A 13,252-nucleotide genomic window follows, 5' to 3' on the forward strand; every position below is an offset into this window, starting at 1 on the left:
TTATGATTTGTCAATAGTCAGGCGTGGGTTGTAGGTATCGTGATGTACCTATATTTACGTTTATTGTAGTAAAAAGCTACATTGTATATTAGTACTGTAGAAGTTTTAACTGATAAGCTTTGCAATTTCAGGAAAGATGAGTTGCAACTCATCTCTACTAAAATTTCTAATTTTCTTTTCTCATTTCCTTTCTTTCCTGAAATTTCTCATGGACCATACAGGACCTTCCTATCATTTAATAGGAAGGGCCTGTATAATATGGTCGAAATAATATGCTTTATTACATTCTATTATAGTTATCATTTATCAATTTCGTGAAAAACAAAAGAGCCAAAGTTTAGTGATAATATAACATTTAATCGATAACTATTACTGAAAGCAAAATATACTTCATTTATTTCTTGAGCCATAAATGGAGCTTGAGCCCTCCCCTCTCATATTTTTAGTTCAATGAATACGGTAAGTTTGTGTCAATAAGAATTACTCAGAGGTACATACAACCACTCTGTCTCAATTCTCAAAAGCCCTTGATTTCTTAAAATAGATTTTCTGCTTATTTATTCCAAGTACGTATTGTCTGCGTGATGTTAAACAGAGCAAGAAAGCCAGTGTTTATGTTGTATTATTTGTGGGTACTTTAATCAATGTTATGTTTAATAAAGATTTAGATATCTATTAGATCTTAGAAAGGCCAATCTATCAAATAACTTTTTGATTTATTTTGAGGTATCTTTTCCACCAATTTTCACTTCATCATTTTATAGCAATAAACTTTGTTCTTTTACTGACTGTAGTATCATCTCTACAATTTTCTTATTAGTCGTTATAATAAACCTAAGTATCAAATTTAATCAAATTTAAACATACAGATATCAATAATAAACATAACATAATATCAATAGATACTAATTAGACCAATAAAATGATATTCAAACACGCACCACGGTATGAATCAAAACCATAATCCCGCTTTCATCAGGGAGGCTTCAATTGTCGAAGCGCAGATCAGACCCCACTTTTTGATTGGCCGGGAGGCAGACAGCTTCATAAGCAGATTATGTGGGGAGAGGGAGCCTGTTATGAAATGACTGTAATATTACGTAGGCAGGGAGATGCGCAGGGGTGACACGTGATTTTCGTTTATTAATTTCATCGATAATTGTTCGGTTTGCGGTTTTAAATATTGGATGAAATGTTATTTTAAACAGTTGTTAGTGAGTTTGAGGTGGATTTTGTGTGAGTCTAGTTGATTTGTTGATGAGAATAGGGTTTTATTAACAGGAGAGTTATTTATCAGTGATTAAATTGACCTATACGCGTGATGGTGACATAATTGAAAATGCGTCATAACTTATGATTTATGAGTATGAAAAAATGCATATAATCGCGTTATGCTTCTATTCAAAATTGTTGGTAGCAAAACCATATTTATTCTTGAGAAATACTGTTACCGATAAATATTCTGATCTATACCTATAAAGTAAATATAAATAAGCAGGTAAATAAATGTTTTATTGAGTATTTTTCCTAATCGTGTACTATTACACCATGAGAAAGCAAGCGTGCACCAACACGCGGGAGTGGCGCGTCGAAAGGCACGTTCTGGCCACGTTGGAGCACATGTGCTGCTATGACGTCATAATTCACTATACACTCAGAAAAAAGACGTCAGAACTAATCATACAATGGTAATTAAGTATAAGCGATATTATTCGTCATCGTTGCAACCATAGCTTCGATCAATACGAGTGGCGAGGTGGGCGAATCACAGGGTTCGAGTATCATTACTAGCTGTGTCCCGCGGTTTCACCCGCATTGCTACGCTCCTATTGGTCTTAGGGTGATGATATATACCTATCCTATAACCTTCCTCGAAAAATGGGCTATCTAACACCGAAAGAATTTTTCAAATCGGACCAGTAGATTCTGAGATTAGCGGGTTCAAACAAACAAACTCTTCAGCTTTATAATAATGTTAAATTAAATATTTTAAAAATATAAGTATAGATATCTTATCATACACATATATAATACATATAATAATATATTCTTATCATTGCAAAAAAATATACATATAGACTAACACATTTCATATAGGTATATTTTAAAACAATTCCAACAACACTACAGAAACTGTAACGTGTGCTTAACCTACATGAATTTCACATGAGATAGACAGATAGACAGATGATCAAGTGAGGATAGGAGTGGGGAGTATGGGAGTGGAGAGGATGGCTGGGGGGTGGATGGGAGTGGGGAGGACTGCCATGATAAGGATGATTATTTTGGTAATATTTTACACGAGTTCGATTAGATTTCAAAATTCATTCCCAAATTTATTTTAATAGCTTTATTTTGAGTGAACTATGAATTATTGTCCGAAAAATTTCCACTTAAAAAAAACGAACAATGTTTTCGCGCGCGATCTCAGCACCAAACAAAAACCACAGATACATAAAGATGTATTCAGTATTGCCATGCAAAAATAATGTATTATGCATTTATTTATACAAGTGGACCTTCATGTGACTGTGTCACACGGAACAAACATCTTCCGTGTTGTTCACGTTGAGGACAGCATATGATCTAGCACGTGGCATGCCACATACTGGATAATTCATGAAAACGTTTTTGTATGTGGGTTTTTGCGTATAATGTCAATAGATTTATGTAGCATGTTGGTAGGTACCTACTAGATTGAATGAATACAATATTTTATGAAATATTTGAAAATTTGTTTACTTATTGTATTTTAAAAACTTGCGTACAAAATTCTGTAAAATTATTTAGAAAGTTCTCAGTTTTAGAAAGTTGAAAAAAAAGGAACGTCTTAATACAAAATCTTGCTATTTACATAAACTCAAAATTTCAATGTATCATGAAAATACCCTAACAATGCTGTATTGTGTTTGTTACAAAATGTCTTATAATACTTGTACGGAGCTTTACCTGTCAATTCTATGTGGAAAATTATTCATAACACACATTTATTAATTATTCATTAAAGATCGCTTGTAGTTTAATTTATTCCAGTCTAGTAGGCTCAGACATTCCTGATTAATATTATTACGTTTGAAGTATAAGATGGTCACGTGGACACTCATGTAAGGCCACAACGTGCATTGGCATTAGTGAATGTTTGTACTTGCAATCACCTCTAGTTGTTCTTAGCTAGTTTCATTATAATATTGACTTAGAATACTGGGTGAAATAAAATTAAATATACAAAACATAGTACAAAATACAATATGGATTAAATTTAAAGGTGGAGTCTCGTCAATGTAACAAGTCAATCAATTATTACTTGTGAAGATAAAACATGAAATGTTAGTAGGCCACGTTATTTTACTGGCTAATGAAAAATATACTAACTAATAAGGTAGATAAAGTTGCCAACATTCCAACAATGACTGAAAATATATCTATTTTTCTAAACAGAAGTTTTATGTTTTATTATTGTGAAAATGTGCATACTCAGCTAAAAATGAGTAACGAAGGGTAAGATGTGCGACAAATAAGATACACGAATCAACTCTTTCTCAAAATTTATACATAGAGTAGATCAAAATAATTACGCAACTTAGAATTATAAAGTATGAACAATATCAATATAAAATACATAGGTAGTTTATTAAAAGTTGATTCGCAGTTTTATCAATATATTATAATAAGCCATTGTCCTCCAATACAGACAATTTTAATTTAATTACTATACAGCGATAACGTCTGCTTTTACGCGTGACTTAAAGAAAATGGCAAACGTTTCCACTCACGTTTTGTGGAGTGATGTTTAAAAAGAACACAAAATGAATGAACGCATCATCGTATATTTTATCGCTATCGCAAGTTATATTTCAATTTTTTTTGCTTACTTTATATTAAATCACGTTTTTCTTATATTCATATTTTTTATCCCATTTAAAGAAGCTTTGCACTATAAGTAAAGTAATCTGCTTACTGAACATATTGTAGAGTTTAAAATTGCTTTTATCGTTTTATAATAGATAAATAAATAATTATAAGATACTGTAATATAAGTGCAATAATTTTTGATTTTTGTCATCTACACTAATATTATAAAGAGGAAAACTTTGTCTGTTTGTTTGTTTGATTGTAATGAATAGGCTCATAAACTACTGGACCGATTTTGATGAAATTTGGCACAGATAATCTTTAGACCCTGAGAAAGAACATAGGCTACCTTTTATTGCGAAATATGTACCACGGGCGAAGCCGGGGCGGACCGCTAGTCTTTATATACATAGGGTATTTTGTAGACAAGACAATACATAATAAATTACAAACCATGATATCCTCATAATGTTCAAACTTAAAACGTGCATAAAAATATTTTATTACGACGATGGAATGGGAAATAAATTTTTAAAAGTTATATTTAATCCAATTGTATTGTAAGTTGTTGTTATAGTATTCTAATAAATTGTTGATATGAAGTTACAGTATCTATTTATTTATTTATAATAAAATATTTTCTTAATTATGTATTTATCATACATACATTTTTATATTAAGGTTCCATTTAACGTTAGTTTTTTAGGAAGTTAGGTTAAAAAAATCTAACTTAAAAATATATTGTAATGCAAATGTATTCCACATTAAAAGTATATGTCAGTATGTTTAAATAATTAAACTACATGTTTTTTTATCACTAAATTTACATAATTGGTATATTTAAAAACATGTTTTCATTAATTTAAAGACCATTTCAGTTGAAAAATCATAATTTGAGATCAATTTACTTATATTATATTGTAGAGTAATATTATATGGTATTATATTATCGTATGGTTTGTATCACAGATCAATGGTTTGTATATTCTGCAGTCTTCTACAATCTCCCTTATGGCTATCAGCTGTCGCCAAAATTTTCAATTGAAGAGTTCTTGTATGAACGTGCGCTTACAGTCTACAGCCATGGGTGTTTATCATTCTCTTTTAGCATAAAACTCCAATGTTTGTAAACTTCCGAATCTATTACCAACATGCGGCTTGTAATTGTATACCATTGTCTAGAGACAAAGAGTGATGTAATGTAGCTCACATGTTGATCTCTACTCACTCCTCACGTTTGCATTCACGTACGGATTGCTTTTTTCTATTCATAGCCTATTTATAGACATGTTATCTAAATGCAGTATCTTGCTCGTGTAGTATTTGTAACTGGGACATAATTTTTCGCACATAATTTTGTTCCGTATCTTGTTGAGTCCTGGAATGTAACTGTGTGCAGAATGGACGAGATAGGAAGTAACTTAAAAACATTAAAACCATAACTTTATATTATTATAAACTAGAAGTTCTTTTGTCTAGACAGTCCCATTTAATCTACAATAACCAGACCGAAACATAATTTTTTAAATAAATTATAACTTGAGGAAAAGGCTTTATTTTTTAATGCTCGTTTTCTAGAATGAGTACAAAAATAATTTGCTTTTGATCGATTAAACCTTGACATACGATAAAGGAACTTTAAGTACAGTCAACAGTCCACACGCAGTTACTCGCAGTTATGTATTACCACAAATACAATACAATAGCACTAGTAGATATACTAGGCAAATACTAGGTTTTACTATTGTTTGTTACTTAGCAGTTCTTATACAGTAAGTATTACTTACTATAAATAATTCTAATACCTTTTATTTCCAGTTACTAGAAAACTTAATCAAACACTTCGACATCATTGACTTTAAAATCATGTGATGCGTTTTGGAATGTACTGAGCAATATATTCACGCAAGGGTTGTCACAATACAAAATTGATTTCTTTAGAAATATGAAGTGTGTTCTAATATGTTACGAGATTAGTAATTCACTGTCCAAATATAGCTTATACAGATAAAATTAATTAAAAATATTTTTATGCTAGCCCGCATCATTTCTTAAATTGCTGCCAAAGTTCATAAAATGTTTATACTTAAACTCAAATAAATTTGCATGAATGACTGATAAGTGATAATACCCATTGCTTATTTAAACAATATCAATACTGCATTGAAAAACAACACATGGATAACATATATATTAAACATGGATCTGACGACGACGAATATTAAACATGGATCTGACATATGACCTTATGTTAAACGAGAGTGGGCGTATGAAAATTCCAGCATTATAAATCCCTTGACATTGCGAGTTTATAGAAAGATCTAGAACACCCACGTTTGTTTATCACTCTCCCTGTTTACAAGAAAACAATGCAAGCCACGTGCCCTTTGTTATTGGATATTTTTCACAAAATCCATTAAGTACTTATAGTACTTAAGTAATTATATACAAATGTACTCATTAAAGCTTTTTGAATATCAGTTTTCATTTAGCGCTGCGAGCTATATTGAATTTAAACAAAAGAGAGATAGGTACCTTCTCTACTTAATCCTTCCTACGTAATCATTTGGTATATATAACATATACTCACACTTTGGCATAAATCACGCAATTCAATAAGAATGATTACATTAGGTTGATAAATAATAAGAAGGTACATAGAATGCTCTTTTATAAAAGTTCGTCCTGAATCAACCTCCCCAAATATGTAAAAAGCCTTACAAATACCTAACCATTATTGATATTAAGTAAACAATACAGCTATGAAATTCAATAAAAAGCAGCACCCCTCGAACACACATCCCAAAGTGACATCAAAGGCCCTCGATCTATTACAGTCTGTAACATAATATCACACAAATGCCACCCCTAGGTCACGTTGTATCGCGATCCGGAAGTGCACATGGCGGACCACGCCTCACGTTGACACCTTATATCTTACCTTACTAATACCGATTGTATTTACATTGTTAGACGTCTTTCAATAACGTGGGCCCACCACGTGCTCGAACAGTGGAAAAAACCCAGTACCGATACATAACAAATTTGTTTGTGTCCTAGCATTTCAGACGGATATTAAAATATGCTATGCTAATACGGATGTGGAATTATATTCATGCTGTCGAAGAATACATTGAAGAGAATACATTTATTTTGCCCTTTTTTAAATTTAAGGTTTTTTGACATAAAATAGCGGATGAATAAACTGATTTGCTATGCGAGTGGAATGGGAAATTTATTTTTTGAGTGGCGTAGCGCTTAGAATTTAGATAAAAAATGTAATCTTCATTTTTTGTGCTCAATTTCGATCACCCATATTATCTGGAATAAATTTGAGGTATTATTTATTACCAACTTCTATCAAGAATCCTTATTATTATTGACGCATTTCAATTTTCAGTATTGTTTTCATATTTGTCATTAATTTGTTTACGTTAATGAAGGTTTGGTTTTGTAGTAATACCTACACCTAATTATGTATTTGTTAAATAAATTTAAACAAAAACATCATTTGAAGAAACTATATTGAATAAGAAAGCTACAAGTAGGTAAGTAGTAAGTTACAAGTAAACAAGAAACACGATAAGCCTCCCGAACAACTTTTCAAAGGAATAAATTTGCCGAGTCTGAAAGATGTTTTTACCTACTGTATATCAAACAAATGGAACTTGGAAGATCTTTATTTTTTAACCTTGCATTGTTTATTTCACGTGATAAACAGCTTTATGTTTATTTAAATTCTAATCCATTAATTAATTAATGAATAATTAACCTTAACTACTATAGTCTACAGTAACATTTCTATTTTTATCTATGCAGTTTGATGCCTGTTGCTAATGAACGTGAGATAAGTTTGTTGACTCATAGAGTTACAATCAGTTTCGTTGTACTTAGGAATTTGCTTTAGATAAGAATGGTGCTATATATGATCGAACAGTTGCAGTCATGCAGTCAGTCTATGGTCGTTTGACCAAAGTGGATTGTATACGTCTACCCTTGCGTCTACCAATATAATTTGTGTTACATCAATGCATCAATGGCCATGGAGGTAAGTGTTTATTCTATTGACAAACTTATAGTCCGGGATACATCGCCCATTTTTGCAAGTGATTACTATCAAGCTAATTTTTCGTGAGTAGCTTTATTTTGATGAGATGCCCAATAATTTCATGTACGAAACTCTCGATTGTGGTAGCTTACAGAGGTAACAAGGATAAAAATTTTTGATTTGACGGTTCTCAAATATTTATTACGCAATTTGTAGGACAATATGTCTGTTGAATTATACAAGTATTAAATAAGTGAAAATAAAAAAAATCTGCTGGTTAGTAATCATTTATGATGACTTCGTTATCGATACACATTGGAAAGGGGGACTCTTTGATCAAACCATAGATTTTGTAGGACAAATATTTTTTTCGAATAATTTAGATAATTATCTTGAGATTGAACAAAAAAAAACATTCAGTTGGTAATTAATATTTGAGAACCATCAAATCAAAATATTTTATCCTTGTTTCCTCTGGTAGCTACCACAATCGAGAGTTTCGTACATGAAATTATTGGGCATCTCATCAAAATAAAGCTACTCACGAAAAATTAGCTTGATAGTAATCACTTGCAAAAATGGACGATGTATCCCGGACTATTACTTGTATTTCTGTTGTTGTTTCCAAACGTGTGTGTGTCAGATTAAGTGTAAACAAATTGATATTAACGCGATTACTCTGTTGTTGCAGAAATCATTCAACTTCGATGAAAGTACTTATAAACAGTATTACTACTCGCCATTCTCTCCTCAAAACGAAGAAGAGAGTGATGACATCATCGTTAATAACACAGACGATAGTGGAAAAAGGAAATCGCAACCGATTGATAAATTTTTTGAAGTGACACCAAAAATAAAAAGGAAGAAGCTGCTATCGTCGACTTTGGCACGAGCCGCTAGAGATGGCGTATCATACATCTCTACAAATTCTGACGGCGGAGACCAAGCGACGCATCTCATAAAAATTGAAATGTATGATATGAAGAAACTATCCAAGATTCCAACTAGTGATCACTGGAAGCACGCTACCACGAGGATTAAATATTTCTTAAAGAATAATAAGGATAGAATGTTTGTTTGTTTGTTTGATAGCATCTACGACAACACAAACGCCCTCGTATACAATATTACAAATACAATAGCAGAAAGTGAAACAGTTAAAAAATACTTTTTTAACAATGATCATTAGTGAATGTAATCACAGTGAATGTGATTACATTCACTAATGATCATTGTTAAAAAAGTATTTTTTAACAATGATCTTAATGATCTAATGAGTACATAGAAGTAATTTAAGTAAACAGGATTCTGTTTACTTAAATTACTTCTATGTACTCATTAGATTTAACCTGACTTTCCTAATCCTTTGCTAGACTATAAATATTGGACATTATTTGAAATTGGGTATCAGTTGCTCTACCAACACTTAACTGTTACTTACTGTGCTACATACTTTCTTCTTTATTATAAAGATGGAAAACTTCAGTGAAATATGCACCAGTGCTTTCTTTTCCGCACCCATTGAAGAGAATATAGAACAATCCAACAGCGAATTCAATCAGGAGCTGTCTAAAGTTTGTGATGAAATGGAGAAGCGTGAAAGAAAGCGTGAACTGTTCGATTCATTGTATGATGATGAGTTGTATAATCAATGTTTGATGGTTGAAACAACGTTGATGTAAGTATAAGAAGTAAAAATTCAATAAGAAATATTATTTTAGTAATGTTTTATTTTAAGATTTGTCTAATAATTTTTTATTTTTTGTTACAGTGAACAACAAGTTGGAAGAGGTATCAAACGAGGTATCACTACTGATGAAAATAAGGTTACCAAGAAAACAAAATTTGGTGAAGGAGCTTCTACTGCCCGGTTCCTATATTCAACGGATCGTCATGGTATGAAAGCTATTATCCGATTTTCAAGAACTAACTACGAGTCGTTAATACCGTTCCACAATTTTATTACTTTACCTGCTATCGACGGACATCCATTGGTCTTAAAAATACCGAGCCCTCTTCACTCACAGATGTGCGTTTCGTTATAAAACAAATTGAAATTAAAATAACACAAAATTCAGGACATAATAAGTTAAATATACGAATTGATCATTATAAATTGTTAACGGACTATGACAAAATTGCTTTTTTTTAAAGCTGGTATTAGAGGGGGTGTGTCTCAGTGTAGCATTCGTTTTGAGCAAATAATAAATTAATGGAGGATTATGATAGTGAAAAAAATAATTCATATCTAACATATATTGATGCGAATTATATCTGGCAATATCTCAATCTCTTCCTGTGTGGTGGTTTCGAATGGATATTTTCTAATACAGATTTTCTATCGGGTTCAAAAATGCCTCAAAGTCTGCTTAAACCACAAAGGGCATTTCCAACTTTTTCGCGAATTTATCAAATTTTAATTTATTATTTGAGGTTGCTTTACCAAACCTTAGCCTTTTTGTAATCCTCACCGTTTGGTAATTCTGTACAAATGTGAGGGCAATCATATTGTTGATGGCTATTAACTTATTAAGTCTTTCCTCTGATGGGAAATGCAGTAAACATGAACCACATATATAAACTGCACGATGTTGACTTGATATTTGTGAACTAACTAATCGCGATAAGTTTTAATATAACAGTAATGATTTTTAGTACCATTCGATATATATACAGTAGGTTAATATGATTAGGTGTACGACATTTTGTAAAATATAAAGGACCTACAACAGAATTACACTTTTTTTCCTTTATAATACTCTAAGCAAGAACATTAATACTAATATTGTTTAATTTCTCTACTTTTGATATATCTGCAATTTTAACCGGAAAAGAAATACCAGTAAATTTTAGTTTATTTCCATGAATTGCGTAAGATGCTACCCAATCTACACTTTTACATACAGGATATAAACCAGAGAGTAATGCCCATTTGAAACACATATTATCATTATTTTTAACATTGATTACAGCTTTTTTTGATTTAATATCTTGAGGAAGGTCGCGATATATGAACTACCACGTAGGGGGTTGAATTTGTTGACATTCATATCTATGTATTTAATTTGATTAAGACTCCAACCACTATCTTTTTTTTCAAATTGACAAATATTACCGAATACAGTGTCTATTAATGATGAATAAAAAATATTTAAGTCATCTCCCTGACCAATTATGTAATTAAACGTTTGAAAATCAAACGTATTTTTAATATCTTTAGTTTGTTGTATGAAATCAGCATGCAATATGAAGTTTATTTTAAAAATTGTATGTTGTTGAATACATTCATTTATCAAAAATAAGATATCGATTTTTAATGAATTTAAAAACGATTCCGGTGTTTCAATATATTTTCCCGGTTGAAATGTTTTACTATTAATTCTATATGTTAAAATTCGATTGCCAAAAGCGGTTTCAACAACTATAACATTAGTTACTGAATTATGTGATTTTAAAAGATTATTTTTATTTGTATTGCTTTTTAAATGGTTGTTTAGATACCTTTTAAGAATTTTGTTAAAAAAGTATTTTTAACTTTTTCACTTTCTGCTATTGTCTTTGTAATATTGTATACGAGGGCGTTTGTGTTGTCGTAGATGCTTTCCTTATTATTCTTTACGTAATATTTAATCCTCGTGGTAGCGTGCTTATAGTGATCACTAGTTGAAATCTTGGATAGTTTCTTCATATCTACATTTCAATTTTTATGAGATGCATCGCTTGGTCTCTGTCGTCAGAATTTGTAGAGATGTATGATACGCCATCTCTAGCGGCTCGTGCCACAGTCGACGATAGCAGCTTCTTCCTTTTTATTTTTGGTGCCACTTCAAAAAATTGATCAATCGGTTGCGATTTCCTTTTTCCACCATCGTCTGTGTTATTAACGATGATGTCATCACTCTCTTCTTCGTTTTGAGGAGAGAGTGGTGAGTAGTAATACTGTTAGTAGTATGTAATCCCGGGGACTGCCTCACTCCTGCCTTGATCAACCTCAGTGTGACTCTGGCTATGGTACGGTGAGGACATGACTTGATTGAAAATAAAACATACCCCGACTAAAAAAAAAAGTTTGGGCTCTTTTCCTACTAAGGCGGTCACGCTGAGTCGATAGCACTCACTCCCGAAGCGATATTTCTCACGGTTCCAAAGATAGCTTTTTCTCTACGTTGGCGATAAGATAAGATGATTTGCTAATGACTTAATGAATGTTGGCGATAAGATAAGATGATTTGCTAATGACTTAATGAATGTAGGAATTGACGTCACTACACTTCAATACAATTTAGCATGTGTCATATCATTTCTTGGTGAGTCATATGAAAATTTTGTAAGGAAATCTTCCAAATCATGCCCCGGAACTTGTAGACAAATATACCACGCAATACTCTCCACAAAACGCGGAATAGATATCCTGAATTCTAGCAGTATTATAGCCCCACATGCGACAATTTCTTCTTAAAAATTCCGCTATTTCTCTAATCGGTTTACGTCCAAAGGAATCAAAATATTCTCCAAAACTTTCGTGGTTGATATGAATAGCTACCCAATGAGAACCTGGCTGTGAGTCAGGGTCGAGACTGCATATAATAAATGCAGGTATGTGTATATGCATTGGCAGGCGATTCGAGGGGTACACGCTATACTGGAGGCTGGGGTGTATTCTATGAAGACTCATTTGCAGGTCTAATGTATTCATTTTTACACGTTTGACCTCATCCAATTTCTATCAATCAACAACCTAAACTAACATCACGTTATATTGTCATCCCAATATATGCAATATTAATTCTATATATGTATTTATTTAGAAATGCAGGCCGGCCAATATATGGCAGGATGAGAAATATCATAATAGATTTGATGTAGTTTTAATATGGGTTCCATTTATCTCAATGAAGTTTGTTTCTTATTTTATTGTGATTTGTTTGAATCTGCGATGAATAATCGATGATTGCTTCTTGGATTGGTATTTTGTTTTGTTTATTAAGATTAGCAATATATTTGATTCTTTTGAGATTGCCAATGTCAGTGGAGTATTTATATCATTTAAAAATTTTGAAAATGTTTCCCACCCGATTGGATCTGTTTTCTTTGAGGGTCTTAGTGCATTATTTACTTAGTCTATTATATTACTTCCTGGAATTTCTTTTTCACTAATTACCACTGTACCATTTCTATTCCATTGTAATTTATCCTTATGGTTTTGAATTGTTTCTATCAATAATTCTCCTTTCCTAATATAAGTTTTTGGAATCAAATTTAATATATCTTTTGTTGTTAACTGAAAGGAGATGTCCTTACTCATCGACGGCTGTTCTTCATTTCCCCATTTTTCATTTTCATAAACAGATA

At 31.8% G+C, this 13,252-nt stretch overlaps 1 protein-coding gene across 1 annotated transcript; it reads left to right on the top strand.

Moving 5' to 3' along the window:
- The first annotated feature begins 1,548 nt into the window (after window positions 1-1,548).
- Window positions 1,549-9,089, top strand: LOC149479475 (uncharacterized). The gene is made up of 2 exons (XM_089708308.1): window positions 1,549-1,688; window positions 8,438-9,089. Exons 1-2 carry the CDS (start codon window positions 1,549-1,551, stop codon window positions 9,087-9,089), a joined length of 792 nt encoding a protein of 263 aa, XP_089564434.1.
- Window positions 9,090-13,252: the final 4,163 nt, after the last annotated feature.

This window comes from Colias philodice, chromosome 20 (assembly GCF_061535455.1).
Source record: "Colias philodice isolate Cphi_HAF_F1 chromosome 20, ilColPhil1 Martin Lab GWU primary, whole genome shotgun sequence".
Lineage (NCBI taxonomy): Eukaryota > Metazoa > Arthropoda > Insecta > Lepidoptera > Pieridae > Colias > Colias philodice.

Bases quoted from the DNA above. Each gene is read 5' to 3' on its own strand.
- LOC149479475 (XM_089708308.1), top strand. From the start codon at position 1,549: ATGAGAAAGCAAGCGTGCACCAACACGCGGGAGTGGCGCGTCGAAAGG. The intron at 1,689-8,437 runs GTAATTAAGTAT...ATCAAAATAAAG, and splicing joins TCAGAACTAATCATACAATG to CTACTCACGAAAAATTAGCT.